This window comes from Chlorocebus sabaeus, chromosome 2, assembly GCF_047675955.1.
Source record: "Chlorocebus sabaeus isolate Y175 chromosome 2, mChlSab1.0.hap1, whole genome shotgun sequence".
NCBI lineage: Eukaryota > Metazoa > Chordata > Mammalia > Primates > Cercopithecidae > Chlorocebus > Chlorocebus sabaeus.
The window spans coordinates 58,267,342-58,287,381 of NC_132905.1; the positions used below are offsets into that span (position 1 = coordinate 58,267,342).

General features: G+C 44.7%; 1 protein-coding gene across 5 annotated transcripts in view; it reads left to right on the forward strand.

Annotated features, from left to right (window-relative positions):
* The window catches only part of CFAP61 (cilia and flagella associated protein 61), a 282,902-nt gene extending 263,115 nt beyond the window's left edge, over positions 1-19,787 (forward strand). For 2 of the 5 annotated variants that reach the window (XM_007961384.3, XM_007961391.3), the window contains exons 26-27: positions 7,974-8,064; positions 19,298-19,787. In XM_007961384.3, the coding sequence (XP_007959575.3) occupies positions 7,974-8,064; positions 19,298-19,498 (292 nt within the window). In that variant the 3' untranslated portion in view covers positions 19,499-19,787. The remainder of the gene's footprint in view (positions 1-7,973; positions 8,065-19,297) is intronic. The other 3 variants (XM_037993952.2, XM_073008642.1, XM_073008639.1) reach the window with 2 other exon arrangements.
* Positions 19,788-20,040: the final 253 nt, after the last annotated feature.

Here is a 20,040-nt window from a genome sequence, read left to right on the forward strand (position 1 = left end):
TCGTGGGGCCTGTGGGCTAGTCAGGATTTCCCTCTAAGACAGCTCTGGGTGTTCAGCTCACAGACAACACACATCATGCCGGTCCCAGTGGCCTCCAGCAGAGGCAAACCATGCATTTGGAGCAGAGAAAGCCTTGCAAAGCAGTGCCTCCCAGCACCAGTGCTGCCAGGCAAGGGAGCCCAGGGTGTGGGAGGCACCCAGTGTTAAGCAATGTTAGCTTCTTCTTTTTTTTTTTTATTAAACAAACCAAGTCTTGCTCTGTCGCCCAGGCTAGAGAGCAGTGGCACAATCTCAGCTCACTGCAACCTCTGCCTCCCGGATACAGGCAATTCTCCTGCCTCAGCCTCCCAAGTAGCTGGGACTTCAGGTATGCACCACCACGCCCTGCTAATTTTTATATTTTTTGTAGAGACGGGGTTTCGCCATGTTGGCCAGGCTGGTCTCGAACTCCTGACCTCCAGTGATCCGCCTGCCTCTGTCTCCCAAAGTGCTGGCATTACAGGCATAAGCTGCTGCATGTGGCCGCAATGTTAGCTTCTGAATTCCCAGGTAAACCAGGATCATTGGCAAAACACTGCTCTGTAGCATTAAGAAGGAGGATGTTTACAAGCCATTCAGAAAATAGCTGATTTCTGCTGAAGATTAGAATTTCGGTCTTAGTGCCAATGAATTGTAAGCCGTTTTTCTGTAGAAAACATTCAGGAAACATCTGAGGCCAGCTCTACGTTGTGACAATGAAACCACAGCCAAATTATATTTCGAGGCTGCTGCATTTTCTGTTGTGTAGATCAGAGCATGTGACAATTACAACTGGCCATCAAATAACTAGTTGGTTTTGCTTTCAAAATCTTTAATCTTACATTTCTAGATCTGCCTCAAAGCAATCAAAAAATTGACTGGATACAGATTCTTGCAAACTCAGGCTGAACCCAAGGAACTCTTCAGTCAGACTTCCATTTCGGTCTTCGGGATTTTTTGTTGCAGGGCATCAGGGTTGTGTCTGCTCATGTCATGGGGTCTCATTTCCAAGCAAACCCAAGAATAACTAGAAATACTTGTTCCTATTCTTATTTTTGAAAATTGTACTGAAATGCCTGCATTTATGTTCTTTCATGAGTAGAATAAAATGGTCGTAACCCTGCCTGACAGTGTGAATGCAAATTGTGCCTGTTTTCGCAGTTAAGCCGGGTCGGGCCAGATGGGAACATGTAGGACTCTTAGGACACCAGGACTTTCCCACTGGCTTGGAGGTAGAGGTCGCCTGTGGAAAATATTCTGTGGATTTTTTTCCCCCAGAGTGTTCAGTTTTGGAGTAGTTGGAGTCTAGAGTGATAAACATGTTCTAGTTCTGGAAACTTCAACCAAAAACATCTCCCAATTTTCATAAATTTAAGAAAAGATTTTTGTTAAAAACAGATGCTGTAGAGTCTTTGGGGTATCACAGCTGATAAAACATCCATTCTCTCTCCTTCAGGAACAGAATTCTGATTTATAGGGAAGTACATCATATCTAAAATAAATGACTGGTTCTCAACCTGCCATGCAACCAAGAAAGTCATATGACCAACCATTGGCCAATAAGATAGAAATGGAAGTGCTTTGTGAAACTTCCAGGAACTCTCCTTAGAAGAAAGGAGATGAGTCCTTTTTTCCCCATACTTCATTCCAGAACCATGTGATGGCTGGAGCTCAGCAGCCATTTTGAATCATGAGGCCAACGCCCCTATGAATGTACTGTGCTCTGATGTCCATGGAACCACCCTGGCAGCCCTAAACTCCCCATCTAGACCTTCTTTACATGAAAAAATACACTTCTGCCTTTTGAAAGTCACAGTTACTTTGAAACTTTCTGTAATTTCAATCATATCTAATCCTAGCTCATGTAGGGGATACTTGGGAAACTGGGGTGATTAAGAGAGTTGCTAGAGAGACTCAGGAAAAAGCATAAGGAAATGGGATTTGGTTACACAGTTGTTCAGAGCATGGGTCACACAGAACTATGGGTAGGACCCAGTTCAGCCGCTTATTAACTCTGTGATCTTGGGCAACTCATTTAAGCTCTCTGAATCTATGTCTTCATCTGTAAAATGGGCCAACATGTCCCACTTTCTAGGATTAGAATTAGGATGAAATGAGATAATGCACAGAAATTGCGTGTAACAGAGTCTGTGGGTTTGCATCCCCAGATGAATCTAAGTGTGCCTCCAGCATGAAGCTATAATAGAACAGGATGCCTCCCAGGGTGTAGTAAGCACCCACCAGGTGCTTACTACCAGCAGGATAGCTCAGGCAGCACAGCCACATCTTACTAATGATGGATTCGTTCCGGCAGGAATTAGAATAAAACATAACAAGCACGTCAAGCCTGTGATTTCATAGATATCATTACTTAGGACAAGACAAAAGTAATTATTTCAGTTTTTTAAAAGACAAATCAGTGTAAAGAAAATTTTGGGCCAGGCCTGGTGGCTCATGCCTGTAATCCTAGCTACTTGGGAGGATTACTTGAGGCTAGGAGTTTGAGACCAACCTGGGCAACATGGCAAAGCCCCGTTTCTAAAAGAAACCAAATAGTAAATTAGCCAGGTGTGATAGTGTGCACCTATAGTCCCAGCTGTTTGAGAGGCTGAGGCGGGAGGATCACTTAAGCCCAGGAGTTTGAGGCTGCAGTGAGCTATGATTGTGCCACTGTATTCCAACCTGGGTGACAAAGCAAAACGGTGTCTCTAAACAAAAAAAAATTTTTTTTTTTTTTTTGAGATGGAGTCTCGCTCTGTCGCCCAGGCTGGAGTGCAGTGGCTGGATCTCAGCTCACTGCAAGCTCTGCCTCCTGGGTTTACGCCATTCTCCTGCCTCAGCCTCCCGAGTAGCTGAGACTACAGACACCCGCCACCTCACCTGGCTAGTTTTTTGTATTTTTTAGTAGAGACAGGGTTTCACCGTGTTAGCCAGGATGGTCTCGATCTCCTGACCTCGTGATCTGCCCGTCTCGGCCTCCCAAAGTGCTGAGATTACAGGCTTGAGCCACCGCGCCCGGCCCTAAAAAATTTTTAAAGAAAATTTGGAAGTATTCAGTAATGTAGAGACACAGAAAACGATTGATTCCCAAGTGACTGAAGTTTGGCAAACACTAGCCCAAGAGGTAGCCTAGGGATGAAGCTGCTGAGAGGACAAAGAAGTGAGCTCAAGAAGGTCACAGTGCCAGGCCTCGCCAAGCCCACTCCAGCCCCCACCTCCCCAGCGTGCACCCCTCTGCAACCCTGCCATGCCAGGCCATCATAAGCAGCTCTGACATTCCCCACCCCCACCCACCATGTGCACTCTGATATTCCCCACCCCCACCCACCATGTGTGCATTTCTGGGAGCAGGGGCTTTCTCTCACTGAGGGTACCCTCAGTGCCTATCACATGTTTGACACAGGCATGAGGGCCATATTCTATTCATGGCAAAGAATTGAACCCTAGGTCTTCTCCTTCCCTGCCATTTTGCAACCGTTAATGTCAGAAGCTCTGAACACACCTGGGACAGAGAAGAGAGGGAGAAGAGTCTACACGGAAGCACAGGGAAGGAAGGGATGTTCATTGAAGGGTGGAGTGATGCAGCAGAGGAAGAGAACCAGAGGAAAGCAGCCACTGGAAATAAGGAAACAGGGTTTAGGAAGGCCTCACTAGACCTGTTAGGATGGATGGATGGATGGATGGATGGATGGATGGATGGATGGATAGATGGGTGGGCAGATAAATGGATGGATAGATAGATGGGTGGATGGATAAATGGATGGATAAATGGATGGATGGATGGATGGATGGATGGATGGATGGATGGATGGATGGATAGAAGAAAAAAGAAAGCTAGGACATAGTTCTAGTGTTCTTAGCAGACATCCCACCATGGAAGAGGTCATGGGGCAAAGGGGCTTTAGGAAACATGTTTGCAATCCTGCCTCCCTCTCACCCAGACCTCTTGCCAGGCTTGGCACACCCAGATGCCTGCTGTGACCCATGGAGAGGAGCAATTTTGGCCAGGCTGGTGGGAAAGCAAGGACGAACCACGGAGGGCATCCTCGGCAACTGAGCTGATGGATGCCACACAAAAACGAGGACACAGCATTGCCTAATCTGACTCATCAAAGAAAGGCCTGAAACCCAAATTCCAAATGTTATTCAGGCCAAAGTAGATGCATCCGTATATCATACCTGGCCTTGGGTATCTGTTTGCTACCATGATATTTATCACTGCCTGCCTTCTGTGTATCGAATGGAGACATGACACAGGCTGCTTCATAGAGAGGCAAGCCCCACTAGCTACACTCTATCCTCTCGTATCACAAGATTGAGACTCATGGCTGAGCTTGACGTTCAGGCAGGCATCTTAGAAGGAGAACAGTCTGCCCTCCGCTGTGCCGGAAAAGACATGTACAAGCAAGAGCATCATTCTCAAAGGAAACCCACAGGTCTCCCTGGTGGAAGCTGCCTGCCCGGAAAAAAGCGACTCCTGACTTTCCAGCAGCCCTCTCTGCAGGTGTGAGTGGCAGCTTGGGGAGCCTGTGAACAGCTCTAAAAGCAGAAACTTTTTTTTTTTCATGCCAAGAGAACATTAGAATGCTTTTTATTAAAAAAAAAAAAAATCTTGGAAAAAGTGATGTGTTTCTTCCCTGCCACCCGCCTCCTCTTTGCCACCTGGTGCGTAGTTCAGCGTGCCCTGCCATGCCATGCCAGTGCTGGAAAAGGCACACCTGCAGTCACAGCACTCCTTTCCTGCTGGCCAGGAAGGCCTTAGCCTTGGAGTTGAGATCTCGGCCTTTAAAGGACACCTTTACCACTTCTCTTTCCCCGTAGATGTGCTGGACTTTTCCCTACAACTTCTCCCAGTGTGTCGTGTTGATCAGCTTTCCTCGGCCTTCAGCGTGTCCGATGGCCAAGCCGGCCTTCATATCCCCACTCCGTTTATGAGTCTGTCGATGGAACTGCCTGGATGAGCGGGCGAGGATGACCTCTGGAGACATTTAGTCAATTGCTTAACGATCGGACTATATCGACCAGAAATGGTTAATTCAGTTCTGCAAGTCAAAATCTCCCAGGGCTTCTTGGAAAAGTGTATTATTTGCAGAAGTGATGGGGAATTTAAGTCCTCCCAAATAAACCAGGCTGGCCATTGGCAGCATGAACAGAGACAGTAAGGTCTTCTATTTCAGTCTTCAAAAGGTGTAACTTTTTTCTCACAGCTGTGCAAAAATGATTTTTGTGGCATTGACACCCAAATGCACACAGCCCCTTAAAAAGCACGTTGGGGCCATGTGCATACCTGGTCCTCTCTCCCGAAGATTTCTAGATGGCAGGCTGTGTGGGGTACTTCATGGCTCCTAGTAGTCTTCCCCTTTTGAATATAAATTGGGAAAAAAAGTTAATAGTTTTTGTTTTTAAAATTCACAATATTCATGGAAATACAAATTTCCCAAAAGCTCATCACGAATGCTGATGGCACCATAGTACCTGGCGGAAACCTGGCCCTAAGCTTCGCTAGGATCCAAGATGCTTCTCTCCTTCCTATGGATACAGAAGGAGCCTAACGCGTAGAAATCTTTCAACCTGGGGGAGGTCTAAAACCTTTATTTTTATTTTTTTGGAGGCGGGGTCTCACTCTGTCACCTAGGCTGGAGTGCAGTAGGCTGGAGAGCAGTGGCGTGATCACAGCTCACTGCAGCCTCAAACTCCTGGGCTCAAGTGATCCTCCAATCTCAGCCTCCCTAGTAGCTGGGACCACAGGCATGTGTCACCACATCTGGCTAATTTATTTATTTATTTATTTTTTTGGTAGAGATGGGGGTCTCACTATGTTGTCCAGGCTGGTCTTGAACTCCTGGCCTCAAGTGATCCTCCCACCTTGGCCTCCCAAAGTGCTGGGATTGCAGGCATGACACATCATACCTGGTTCCTAAAACTTTTCTTAAAGCAGAATTTCCACCTAACATTCTTGTATCAAAAGGAAACCACCTTCATTTGACTCAACATTATGATCAATTGTAAAACAGGTTTGGTTAAATTCAGAGCTTTTCCAATTTGAATGATGAAAGCTGCCATGCTACTGCTGTAGGATGATTTTAGGAAGCCCACAGGATCCCAGACACCCTCACCCCTCCTGGCCACCCTTACCTGGGAGCCTGTAGCTGGTGCTAAAGTTGTCCTTGGATATGGGAAAGCAGCCGGGCCTGAGCCCTGCCCTCACCATGCAGGTCTCTGCCAGGAGCTTGGGCCCCAAGGCCCATCCCTGGGCCAGCCACCGTGGGCACCCAGAGCGCACAGCCTCAAGTCGCAAATCCATTCCCTTTAGAGTTGCTGGCAAGTGTGATGTGTGGTGGTGTGTGGTTGGGAGAACACCACTCTATTTCTGAAATAAAACCTGGACACTAGGATTTTTTTAAATGTTTTACAAAAATTTGTCCATAGCCCCCATTTTCTCTAATACAATTCAAGTTCCTCCAAAATTAATTTGCCAGGGGTTCAGAGGGAGGGAAGGAGAGAGGGTGAGTAGGCAGAGCATAGACGGCTTTTTAGGGCAGTGACGCTATTCTGTATGACAAGGCTGTGGGAACCCGGGTGTTTAGATGGAGGGCCAGAGCTCGTGACAGGCCACAGTGGGCTCCCAAGGGAAGTGGGACTTCACAGAACTCCCTCTCTGAAGCAGATGATGACGGGTCCCCAGTGGGCAGCACAGAGGGCAGAGTAGTAAAGGCGCTGGGTGGGGAGCATGGTCCGAGAGCACCTGGGTTGTTGGAACAGGTGGCACTGGAAGTGAGGAAAGCAGTGGCAGTTCCGCCACCAGACAGAGGTGGCCGTAGACCCCCAAAACCAAGGGGGTGGGAGCTCTGATGGTGCCACAGAAACAAACATGAGGGATTTCAGCTGCTGAGGAAAGACGGTGTGTTAACAGCTGGATGAACATATTACCTGAACAGCTACGCGGGCGAGTCATCAGGAACTGATGCCGTCTTCTGGTCCAGCAAGTGGGTGCGGGGCAAGGCCTTATACCGCCGAGTGCCAGGTTGTCCCTAACACAGACTCTCGGCGTTGTGTCTGTCCTCTAGTGCCCCCGTGGCCTCTGGGACACTTTACCCCCATCCCTAAGAACTTTTTGTCTTGGAAAACAGAAGGTGCCCATCCACGTGGGCGCACCAGGTTTTTCCTTCCCCTGTGCACACACACAACATCTATACACAGTAATAAGGACAGCTAGCTCACATCCAGAGGAGAGCAAAGCCCAGCTGAGTGACATGGCTTTGACCCTGAAGCAGTTAAGTTCCCTGTTCCAAGACACTTAAAGTAAGAGTTAAAATACCAATAAGAGTTCTTGGTTATTCCAAAAATGCATCAAATTTTCCAATTAAATAAAGGATCATCTTATTATTCTCCATATAAGAAAGCATTTCAACTTTCAGTGAAAAGTTAGCAAATCTGAACACCAGAAAATACAGCTCTCCTACAGGAGATTCAATTCAGCATCGATGCAACCGTGCGAACAGCATGTTGCAGCAGCAGCGCAGCCTGTTTCTCTGGCCATTATTAATCCAGAAACCTTAATGATGAACAACATTTGTGTTATTGTCTACCCAAATTTAATTTATTTATGCAGCAGTTAATCTTGCAATCTGTTTTTCTCAAACGAGGGCAGATAATGGAGACACCGTTCTTTACAAGTCTTCAGGCTTTTAAATTCTGATAAAATCAGGATTCTTCACTGGGTCTTGCCCCAGCTCTGAATTAAACCACTTTAAATGTAATTATGGGACCTGGCCTTACAGCAGGAACATCCATTTAAAAAATTGATTGGTCAGGCTGTTCCACAAGACATTTTATGAGCAAACGATTGCAATGAGGCCAGAACTGTAATTTATAAAGGCAAAAAAGCAGGTAAATACTTTATTAGTGATAATGAGAGGGTTGCCAGCTCACTGAGTCTCTTCTTTCCTTACCAGCTACTTCACCGAACCGTGGTGCCTGGCCCTGTTCCACGATCGTTTTATTGATCTCAGGAAAGAGTTACGGCAAATCTTAGCCTCCAAGGAGGTAAGAGTGATTAATGGATATGTGGATTATTCCTTGCAAATTATAAGCAGCTGATAGCTGTTGATCATTTAGACTTTTCCCTACATTCCCATTTTATGGTTTTATTTTTTAAAACAACTGTATCTCATATAAGCAAACTGCGGAGCATGTAAATGCAGACTGTGATATTTCAGGGAAAGTGATTTTATTTAAATCTTTTTATGGGGGCAAATTTCTTTTTCCTTTTTACAAGAAACGGTATTTTTCTGATAAGCTCAGAGTGCTGGCGGAAAACTGAATCTGAGTTGCATCTACTTGCCCTCAAGAATGAAGGTTGCATTCCTTTAGTTTCTGCCTGTGTTTGCCAGCCATTTGCGGAACATGTGTGTGTGTGTTGTTTTAAAGATGTACAGGGAAGCCATCCAGTGTGCCTCAAAAGCACACTCCTTTTATAACCAGAACTTTTTTCTCAAAATACTACAGAATTAACTGGACATCAGGCTGCATAGCCCAAGGGCTCTGTGCTCAGCATGAAATTTGACTCTGCAGTATAAATAATGAGGTATTTGTGAAACTTTAAGTTAAAATATTTCTTTCAATACGAGAGTCTCTAGCAGAACTGTGGAACGTTAACAGCTGTGCTCAGTGCGTGGTTGAATCTCCAGCCTGGCTCTACCCCGCTTCGCTCAGTCAAGGGCTGGGGCCTGGGTTAGCTTCCACCTCCTTTTACCATCTATATGGGCAGCTCCCACGTCTCCATTGTCACTTCTACCTGGGAGCGCCCACACGCCTTATTGCACGGCAGCGCTAGAGAGCACACACCCCATTCCCAGTGTGCTCCCCACTTAATCCCAGCTCTTGCTGTGATTTAAGGAGGGTAGAGGAGCCACTGTTATCATCTTGACTTTCCCAGTGAAGAAACTGACGTTTAAAGGGGTGGGGTTTTTTGGGGTTTTTTTGTTTGTTTGTTTTGTTTTGTTTTTGAGACAGAGTCTCCCTCTGTTGTGCAGGCTGGAGTGCAATGGCACGATCTCAGCTCACTGCAACCTCTGCAGGCTGGTCTTGAACTCCTGACCTCAGGTGATCCACCCGCCTCGGCCTCCCCAAATGCTGGGATTACGGGCATGAGCCACTGCGCCCGACCAGCTTAGAGATTTTAAATCAGCTCCATGGTGACACAGCAAGCTTCACATTCCAGGGTGTCTCACCCCAAAGGTGGGAACATGGTTACTGAACCATGCGGGGGCCGAAGTGGGTATCCTGGGACCTTCTCCTCAGTGCCCCCACTTTCAGTTTCACTCCCAGGGTCCGGCTGGGAAATGTAAATCATTTCCTAATCTGAAGCAGGCTTAGATTGGGAAACACAGGTTTAAAGTTCAAACCAAACAGCAATGACTTGGGATCCAGCAGGTAAATGCAACTGAGGGAAGTGGAGGGCTGGGTGGCTGAATGCCCAGGTCAGAGGCTGCTGAAGGTGTACATGTGCTGATGGAATCCATTAAAGGCGCTGCAGGCCAAACAGGGCCCTGCACTTCACCCAGGGCTGCAGGAGGCCAACCTAAGTGGAAACCTGAACCCGAGTTGTAAACCTGGGGCTCACTGAATGTTCAGCTCCTGAGACAACTTCCTTCCTCGCAGAATGTCATCTGTAGCTTCCAACTGCCCCTACAGTAAACGGCCCTTCGTTTCCAAGTGATCCCATCAAAACTCTGTGCCTCCGTCTTTCTTAACCCCAGAGTTGAGCTCTTCAGTTAACATTGTGCACAAAGCCGGTGGGTTTTAGTCTTAAAGCTTAAAAGGGAAGCCACGGAAACTGTCAAGCCCAAGGCATCCACCACTTTTCATACAACTCACTGAGATACCCTCAAACTTTTACCTGTGTACAGATATTTGCTGTGGACCCATTTGCTATGAATGAACTCAGTGTGGACAGCAGGCCCAGGCAGCAGATCAGAAGTGGCCACAGACATTTGCCCAAGACACACACTAAAGGCCCTCCAGCCATTCTTGTGGGTCTTGTAGATTTCCAGAAAATGAAACCTCTGGAAGGAAAAAACCTCCATTGGAGGACTGTTTTATTTTCAGCATTTCGTTTGTCAAGTGGGAAAGGCCACAGGAAGTGGTGATGGGTAGAGTGGTGTCTGCCTAGCTCAGCTGGACTACGCCATGTGGCCTCGGCCAGACCCCCCCATTCCTGCAGAAATGGGGCCAGCTGTTCCCACCTCAGAGAGCTGTGGAGGAGTAGCAGCGGGGAAATGTGCAATGGCACAGAAGAGTGGCCCAGGGAGTGCCAGCCACCGTGAGCAGCCGCAGAGGTGACAGTGGAGACAGGCTGCTGGGGAAATGACCGCCACGTGAGCAGATATGTGGGAATTTCACCGAAGAGTTTGGTATTAGGAAAATAAAATAAAATGAATAGCCTGCACTAAAGAATAATAGTAATTTCTTTTCTCAGATATTGAAATGAGGTACAATTGGCCAACAGGTATATGAAAAATGCTTAACATCACTAATCGTCAGAGAAATAAAAGTCAAAACTGCAGCGAGATATCATCTCACCCCAGTTACAATGGCTTTTATCCAAAAGACAGGCAATAACAAATGCTGGCGAGGATGTGGAGAAAAGGGAACCCTCGCACACTGTTGGTGGGAGTGAAAATTAGTACGGCCACTATGGAGAACAGTTTGGAGGTTCCTCAAAAAGCTAAAAATAGAGCTGCCATACGACCCAGCAATCCCACTGCTGGGTGTATATCCAAAAGAAAGGAAATCAGTATATCGAAGGGATACCTACACACTCATGTTTATCGCAGCACTACTCACAATAGCCAAGATAGGGGATTAACCTAAGCATCCAACAAATGAATGGATTTTTAAAAATGTGGTCTATATAGACAATGGAATATTACCCAGCCATAAAAATAAGGAAATCCTGTCATTTGCAACAACATGGATGGAACTGGAGGACATTATGTTAAGTAAAATATCCCAGACACAGAAAGACAAATATTGTATGTTCTCACACATGTGTGGAAGTTTAAAAAAAAAATTGAACTCTTAGAGATGATGGCACCAGAGGCTGTGAAGGGTGGCAAGGAGGGGGTGGATAAAGTGGGGATGGTTAATGAGTACAAAAATACAGTTAGATAGGATGAATAAGATCTAGTATTTGGTAACACAATAGGGTGACTATAGTTAACACTAATTTGTTTTATATTCTAAGATAACTAAAAGAGTGGAATTGGAATGTTTCTAACACAAAGAAATGATAAATGCTTGAGGTGACAGATACTCCATTTACCCTGATTTGATCATTACACATTGTATGCCTGTATCAAAATATCACATGTGCTCCATAAATATATGCAATTATTATGTACTCATAATAATTAAAATTAAAATTTTTAAAAATATTCAAATGATGTAACCCATTTTATTTCACTTTCTATCTTGTCTTCTGGGAAGTACAGAAGTTCAATCCCATTAACTATGATATCCTAGAGCTTGGTATATCAATTTTCTTCTCCTTCCACATGTAAAGAAAGTAAGAAAAGACTATTACCTATCTATTATCTATGAATGTTGTTAGAAGTCATCTGTTATGAAGATTAGAATCATTATAACGTGGGCCGGGTGCAGTGGCTCATGCTTGTAATCCCAGAGTGTAAAGCACTCTGGGAGGATGAGGCAGGTGCATCACCTGAGGTCAGCAGTTCGAGACTAGCCTGGCCAACATTGTGAAATCTAATCTCTACTAAAAATACAAAAAGTTGGTCAGGCATGGTGGCAGGTGCCTATAATCCCAGCTACTCGGGAGACTGAGGCAGGAGCCTCTCTTGAACTCAGGAGGCGGAGGTTGCAGTGTGCTGAGATGGTGCCACTTCAGTCCAGCCTGGGAGACAAGAGTGAAACTCCGTGGCTCACGCCTGTAATCCTAGCACTTTGGGAGGCCAAGGCAGGTGGATTGCCTGAGGTCAGGAGTTCGAGACCAGTCTGGCCAACATGGTGAAACCCTGTCTCTACTAAAAATACAAAAATTAGCTGGGTATGGTGGCAGGTGGCTGTAGTCCCAGCAACTCGGGGGGCTGAGGCAGTCAGAATTGCTTGAACTGGGAGGTGGAGTTTGCAGTGAGCCCAGATTGTGCCACTGCACTCCAGCCTGGGTGACAAGAGCAAAACTCCGTCTCAAAAAAAAAAAAAAAAAAAGAATATAACATTTATTTTTAAAAAGCAAACTCATTCCAAGATATCGTGAATGCTCTTGTGGAGGTAAACAGAGGAACACTGGCACTGCATTATTCAGCTGCAGGCAAAGCCACAGCATCACTGACCAAGGTGAAATTTTATTCAGTCAAAATGATCCTTCAAAATCCTTTAGGAAAGATATAACAATTATAACCATATACTCACTTAACAAAAGAACCCCAAAATATACGAATAAAAGCAGAATTGAAAGAAGAAATATTTCTAAAATAATAACGCAGATTTCTGTATCTTACTTTCAATAATGACTAGAACAACCAGATAGAAAATCAATAAGGAAATAGATGACTTCAATAGCACTATAAGCCAAGTGGACCCAACAGTCGTGGATGAAATTCTCTGTTCAACAGTAGAATGCACATTCTTCTCAAGTGCACACAAAACATTCTCCAGGATAGGCCATATGTTAGGCCACAAAACAAGTGCCAATACATTTTAACAGATTAAAATCATACAAAGTATATTCTCCAACCACAATGGAATGAAGCTAGAAATCAGTCACAGAAGGAAAATTGGAAAAATTCACAAATTTATGGAAGTTAAATAACACATTCTTAAGCAACCAGTGCGTCATAAAAGAAATAAAAAAGGGATATTAGAAATGCTTATAGATGAATGAAAACTAAGATACAACATACCAACATTTATGAGATCCAAAGAAAACAGAATTTAAAGCTATAAGTGCCTACATAAAAAGAACTCAAATCAGGAACCTGATTTTATAACTTGAGGAACTAGAAAAAGAAAACCAAACTAAGCCTAATGCCGGCAGAAGAAAAGAAATAATAAGGATTAGAACAGAGATAAATGAAATAGAGAATAAGAAAATAGAGAAAATCAATACAACCAAAGGTTAGTTCTTTGAAAAGATCAATCAAATTGATAAACCTTCAGCTAGACTGACTAAGAAAAAAGACTCAGATTACTAAAGTCAGAAATAGAAGTGGGGACGTTACTATCAACCTTACAGAAATAAAAAAGGATTATGAGAAAATGTCATGAATAATTATTTGCCAACCAATTACATAACCTAGATGAAATGGACAAATTATTAGAAATGAACAAACTAGGCTGGGTGCAGTGGCTCACGCCTGTAATCTCAGCACTTTGGGAGGCCATGGTGGGCCAATCATGAGGTCAGGAGTTTGAGACCAACCTGACCAACATGGTGAAACCCCATCTCTACTAACAATACAAAAATTAGCCCGGCATGGTGGCACATGCCTGTAACCCCAGCTACTCAGGAGGTTGAGGCAGGAGAATCACTTGAACCTGGGAGGCGGAGGTTTCAGTGAGCTGAAATCATGCCATTGCATTCCAGCCTGGGCGACAAAGCAAGACTCTGTCTCAAAAAAAAAAAAAAAAAAAAGAAAGAAAGAAAAGAAATGAACAAACTAAAAACTGACACAAGAAGAAATAGAAAATCTCAACAGAGCTATAACAAGACCTTGAATCGATAATCAAAAACCTCACACAAAGAAAAGCCCAAGACCAGATGGCTTCGCTAGTGAATTCTATCAATATCTATTTTTTGGAAGAGTTCAAGAGAATTGTTGTTAATTCTTTAAATGTTTGATAGAAATTTTTATTTTTGACAGAAGTGCCAAGAACATACAATGGGGAAAGGACAGTCCCTTCAATAAATGGTATTAGAAAAACTGGATATCTACATGCAGAAGAATGAAATTGGACTCTTCTCTCAGCCCATACACAAAAATCAATTCAAAATGGAGTGAAGACTTAAACATAAGACCGGAAACTGTAAAACTTCTAGAAGAGAACATAGGAAAAATAGTTCTTGACATTGGTCTCAGAAAGGATTTTTTTGGATGTGACACCAAAAGCACAGGCAACAAAAGCAAAAACAGACAAGTGGGTCTACATCAAATGTAAAAGCGTCTGCACAGCAAAGAAAACAGAGTGAAGAGACAGCTCACAGACTGGGAGAAAATATTTCCAAATCATATATCTGATTTGATGTATGATATCCAATTTTAGCTAATATCCAAAATATATAGGGAACTCACACAACTCACCGACAGGAAAACAAATGGCCTGATATAAACACAAGCAAAGGACCTGAATAGACACTTCTCAAAAGAATACATGCGGTAGGTCCTCAAATAACATCCTTTCGTTGTAACATTGATGAGGAAAAGAAAGTCATTCCTGGGCCACTGTCTGTGGAGTTTGCGTGTTCTGCCCATGTCTGTGTGCATTGTGGGTTTTCACCAGGTACACTGGAGTTCAAAGATCAGAAAAAATCAAAACACCATGCTAAGTGAAAAGAGCCAGACACAAAAGGTTAATTAGCATGTCTAAATGGTCCCAGTGTGCGTGAGTGTAGGTGCAGATGTGGGTGGGAATGTACCCTGTGATGGGAAGGGTCCTGTTCATCATGGGTTCCCCCTTTGTGACCTGGGCTGCCAGGATAGGCTCCAGCAACCCACCACCCAGAACTGAAATAATTCGGTAAATAATTACCTTACTTGTTTATGTTAATCTTTCTTAAATGGATTATAGCCCACAATTATTTTAGTGTTTAATATTAGAAGTATTTTTGATCTTTATTTAGAAGTTTGGTGATGTTTTTGTGACCAGAAATATGCTGTTGGAACTTCACTCTTGTTTTTATCAATTAGCCTATGGTAAAATTTGTTTTGATACATGTTATCTCACTTAAAGTTATAGTTTCTAGGACGCTATGAGGACTTACTGTGACCAAAAGATATATTTAAAAAAGGATCAACCACATGTATCATCAGGGAAATGCAAATTAAAACCACAGTGAGCTATCACTTCACCCTTGTTAGTATGGCTGTTATAGATAAAAGGTTGGCAAGGATGTAGAGAAAAGGGAATTCTTGTTCACTGTTGGTGGTGATGTAGATTGGTTCAGCCATTTTGGAAAACAGTATGGAGGTTCCTCAAAAAACTAAAAATAGAATTACATATGATCCAGCAATCTCACTTTTGGGTATGTATCCAAATGAAATCAGTGTATCAAAGAAATATCTGCATTTTTATGCCTATTGCAGCCTATTCAAAATAGCCAGGACATGAATTGAACCTAAGTGTTCATCAGCAGATGAATGGATAAATAAATTATGGTATATATGCACAATGGAATACTATTCAGCCTTAAAAAAAAGGAAGTTCTGTTCTGTCATTTTCAACAACATGGACGAACCTGGAGGACATTATGCTAAGTATAATATGCTAAGTACGGCCGGGCACGGTGGCCTATAACCCCAGCACTTTGGGAGGCCGAGGCAGGTGGATCATTTGAGGTCAGGAGTTCAAGAGTAGCCTTGCCAACATGGTGAAACTTTGTCTCTACTAAAAATACAAAAATTAGCCAGGCGGTAGTGGTGTGCACCTGTAATCCCAGCTACTCGGGAGGCTGAGGCAGGAGAATTGCTTGCACCCAGGAGGCAGAGGTGGTGGTGAGCCGAGATCGTCCCGCTGCACTCCAGTCTGGGCAACAGAGTGAGACCTTGTCTTAAAAAAAAAAAAATCAGGTACAGAAAGACAAATACTGCATGATCTCACTTACGTGTGGAATCTAAAGAAGTTGAATTCATAAGGGTAATGAGGGGAGGAAGGGGGGTGGTCACACTGTGTGAAGGGAGATGGTTACACTACTGAGAGGAGGTAGTCACACTGAGAGGGGAGGTATTCACACTATGAGAGAAAAAGTGATCACATTGTGTGAGGGGAGGTGGTCACACTGAGAGAAAAAGTGGTCACGCTGCATGAGGGTAGGTGGTCACACTGAGGGGAGGTGGTCACGCTGAGAGAAAAAGTAATCACACTGTGAAAGGGGAGGTGGTCACACTGTGTCAGGGAGGTGGTCACACTGTGAGAGGGGAGATGGTCACACTGAGGGGAGGTGGTAATGCTGTGAAAGAAAAAGTAATCACATTGTGAGGGGAGATGGTCACACTGAGAGGGGAGGTGGTCACACTGAGGGGAGGGAGTCATACTGTGAGAGGGGAGGGAGTCACACTGTGAGAGGGGAGGTGGTCACACTGTGTGAGGGGAGGTGGTCACACTGTGAGAGGGGAGGTGGTCACATTGTGAGAGGGGAGATGGTCACACTAAGGGAAGGTAGTCACACTGTGAGGGGAGGTGGTCACACTGTGATGGGAGGTGGTCACACTGTGAGAGGGGAGGTAGTCACACTGTGAGAGGGGAGGTGGTCACACTGTAAGAGGGGAGGTGGTAACACTGTGAGAGGGGAGGCAGCCACACTGTGAGGGGAGGTGATCACACTGAGGGGAGGTGATCACACTGAGGGGAGGTAGTGACACTGTGAGCAGAGGTGGTCACACTGAGAGGGGAGGTGGTCACACTGAGAAGAGGTGGTCACACTGAGGGGAGGTGTCATATTGTGAGTGAGGAGGTGGTCACACTGAGGGGAGGTGGTCACACTGAGAAGAGGTCACACTGAGGGGACGTGGTTATACTGTGAGGAGGTGGTCACACTGAGGGGAGGTGGTCACACTGTGAGAGGAGGTGGTCACACTGAGAGGAGGTGGTCATACTGTGAGGGGAGGTGGTCACACTGAGAGGAGGTGGTCACACTGAGGGGAGGTGGTCACAATGAGGGGAGGTGGTCATACTGTGAGTGAGGAGGTGGTCACACTGAGGGGAAGTGGTCATACTGGGAGGGGAGGTGGTCACACTGTGAGGGGTGGTAGTCACACTGAGAGGAGGTGGTCACATTGAGGGGAAGTGGTCACACTGAGGGGAGGTGGTCATACTGTGAGTGAGGAGGCAGTCACACTGAGGGGAGGTGGTTATACTGTGAGGGAAGGTGGTCACACTGTGAGGGGTGGTTGTCACACTGAGGGGAGGTGGTCACACTGAGGGGAGGTGGTCATACTGTGAGGGGAGGTAGTCACACTGAGAGGGGTGGTGGTCACACTGAGAGGAGGTGGTCACATTGAGGGGAAGTGGTCACACTGAGGGGACGTGGTCACACTGTGAGGGGTGGTAGTCATACTGAGGGGAGGTGGTCACACTGAGGGGAAGTGGTCACACTGAGGGGAGGTGGTCATACTGTGAGGGGAGGTGGTCACACAGTGAAAGAAGATGATCACAGTATGACAGGTCATCCTTCAAGAGGCAAGTGCCCAAAAATCTGTTTATAATCTAGAGGAATATTTGCTTGAAATAAACTTTAAAAGTGATTTTACACTATTTAACCCAGTGTCAGAACAGCAGCATACAATATGAGCTCGAAATCTTGTATAATTTTAATAAGGTAATTGTTTTTGGTTGGTTTGATACAGTTCTCCAGAAAAATTAAGGAAGAAAGAGCCAACCTCATACACATTGCAGAATATATCCACGAGGCCTTACTGGTGGCACCCAAAGTTTTCAGCACCTCCAGTATTTAGTTGTGAGAATCAGTTGCTTTTTCCCTATCACTACCTTTATCCCTCTGGTTTACCTCTGAATTCCTGCAAGCCCCATTGACTGCTCTTTCCAATGCATGCATAATCTCCAACACCTCGTTGTATCTTGCTTAGCCAAGTGGCAATGACTCTATGCCTCCATATAGCTTGAGTCTGTTTTCCTATCTATAAGCTCTTATCACTAGTAAGTTAATAATCCAACAAAACCCTGCAAGTAATTGCCTTTTCTGTTCAAAATAGAAGGAATTATTGGAAGTTGAAATAAATGTACCATTGGAGTCCACAGACTCTTGATCTACGGTGATGTTCAAGAATCACGGTGTTTGGAAAGCACCCAGCTCAACCCTGGGGGATGTGCTTTCTAGAAGTACCCTACTCTGGAGGGCAGATATGCGGCGGTGAAGCAAATATAGCAGATGTTATCTGTGGAGTCCAGGTGGGGGCGTGCAGGTGCCCACTGGACAATTCTTCAACTTGTCTCTGAAAACGTTTATAATGAAATGTTCGGAAAATCTCTACTACACTGTACCTGTGTACAGCATATGATTCTCAACTTTGAACAACTTTATTCTTTCTAAGCCCTATCTTTTCAAATGTATCAATAAAATTTGACTTGACCGTGAATTTATTCTAAGGTTTTAAAATCCCATTTCTTGGGAATTATAACCAAGAAAACCATCTAGGACCTTTCAAGTAAAAAGGTTTAATCACTCCTTTTTTTATTATTATTATTTTTAAAACGGGCAGGGCACGGTGGCTCACGCCTGTAATCCCAGCACTTTGGGAGGCCTCGGCGGGCAGATCACCTGAGGTGGGGAGTTCCAGAGCAGCCTGACCAACAAGGAGAGACCCTGTCTCTATTAAATACACAAAATTAGCCAGGTGTGGTGGGCCACGCCTCTGGTCCCAGCTACTCGGGAGGCTGAGGCAGGAGAATCGCTTGAACCCGGGAGGCGGAGGTTGCAGTGAGCCCAGATCGCGCCATTGCACTCCAGCCTGGGCAACAACAGCGAAATTCCTTCTCAAAAAACAAACAGAAACAACAACAACAACAAAACAAGTATGATGATTTTTATCTGAAAATGAAGGGCTTGAAATTACTAACCTGGATGACTCTTAAGGACATTATGCTAAGTGATATAAGCCAGTCACAAAAAAAAAACACTACACAGTTCCACTCATATGAGGTGCCTGTGTAGTCACGTTCACAGAGACAGAGGCGGTTTCCAGGGCCTGGAGGATGGGAGGGTAGGGAGCTGCTGTTTAATGGAGACAGTATTTCAGTTGAGGAAGATGAAAAAGTCCTGGAGATGGACAGGGGTGAGGGTTACACAGCAATGTGAATGTACTTCATGCCACTGAAGTGTACACCTAAAAATTATTAAAATAAGACATTTGATGTTATTGTATACTTTGCCACAATTAAAAATGAATTTTCAAAAGCTAGGAAAAAAGTGACCAGCCTTGCACAGCTGACTACTATCGTCTTCATTTTCACGAAACTGCCCTGTTACAACTGTGCAGGGTCCAATTAATTTCTGTATCTGGCCTCTTACTGTGTTTTACAGGAGGAAGACCTTCCTTCCATAGAGCAGTTAGCCCATCAGATAGAAAATGAGGAAATAAACCCGATTGAGAAGCCCAGGCAATACCTCAAAAGAGTCTTCGAGGAATCCATCTACAAAACCCTGGTGGAGAGAAGAATTCTGGACTACCTACACTATAATCGCTACCACTTGCGCATGTATGCGTGGCCAGGCATCATTTAGTTGTAGGCAGGGTCTCCCCTTGATGGTTTTCATTTATTTCGTTCCTGGAAACTTGCTCTGTAGAAATAGAAAAGTTCTCTGCAGCCTGGTATGACAGTGAAGCCAGCCCCTGGTGGTTTTGTTCATTCCTTTCCTTCCCCGACTTATGCCTGTAGTTTTCTATCATCCCAGTAGGTGGCACATGGCCGTGTGCCTCTCTTCTGGGGCAGGCTCGCTTTACAAATCCCAGGCATGTTTCTCTGCAGAATAATCCATTTCGGCAATAAAATGAGATCATACTGTGTAAAACTTGTTTTACCTTGGGTGTGATTCTGTTTGATTTCCTGGAAACTTCTGCTGCCAGTCTTGTTAGTTCTTCACATGTTTACCCAGCAATACTTATGGGTGATAAAAAAGAAAATGTGCCCAGAATGGAAAATCAGTAAACAGAGGATGAGAAATTAAATCTATATAGTCCAACATCAGAAGCAGTGATTGTGTAGGAAAGCTTACATGACCTTTGGAAAGGAGGAGGCTGTATTTCTGTTTCAAATTGCAGATGA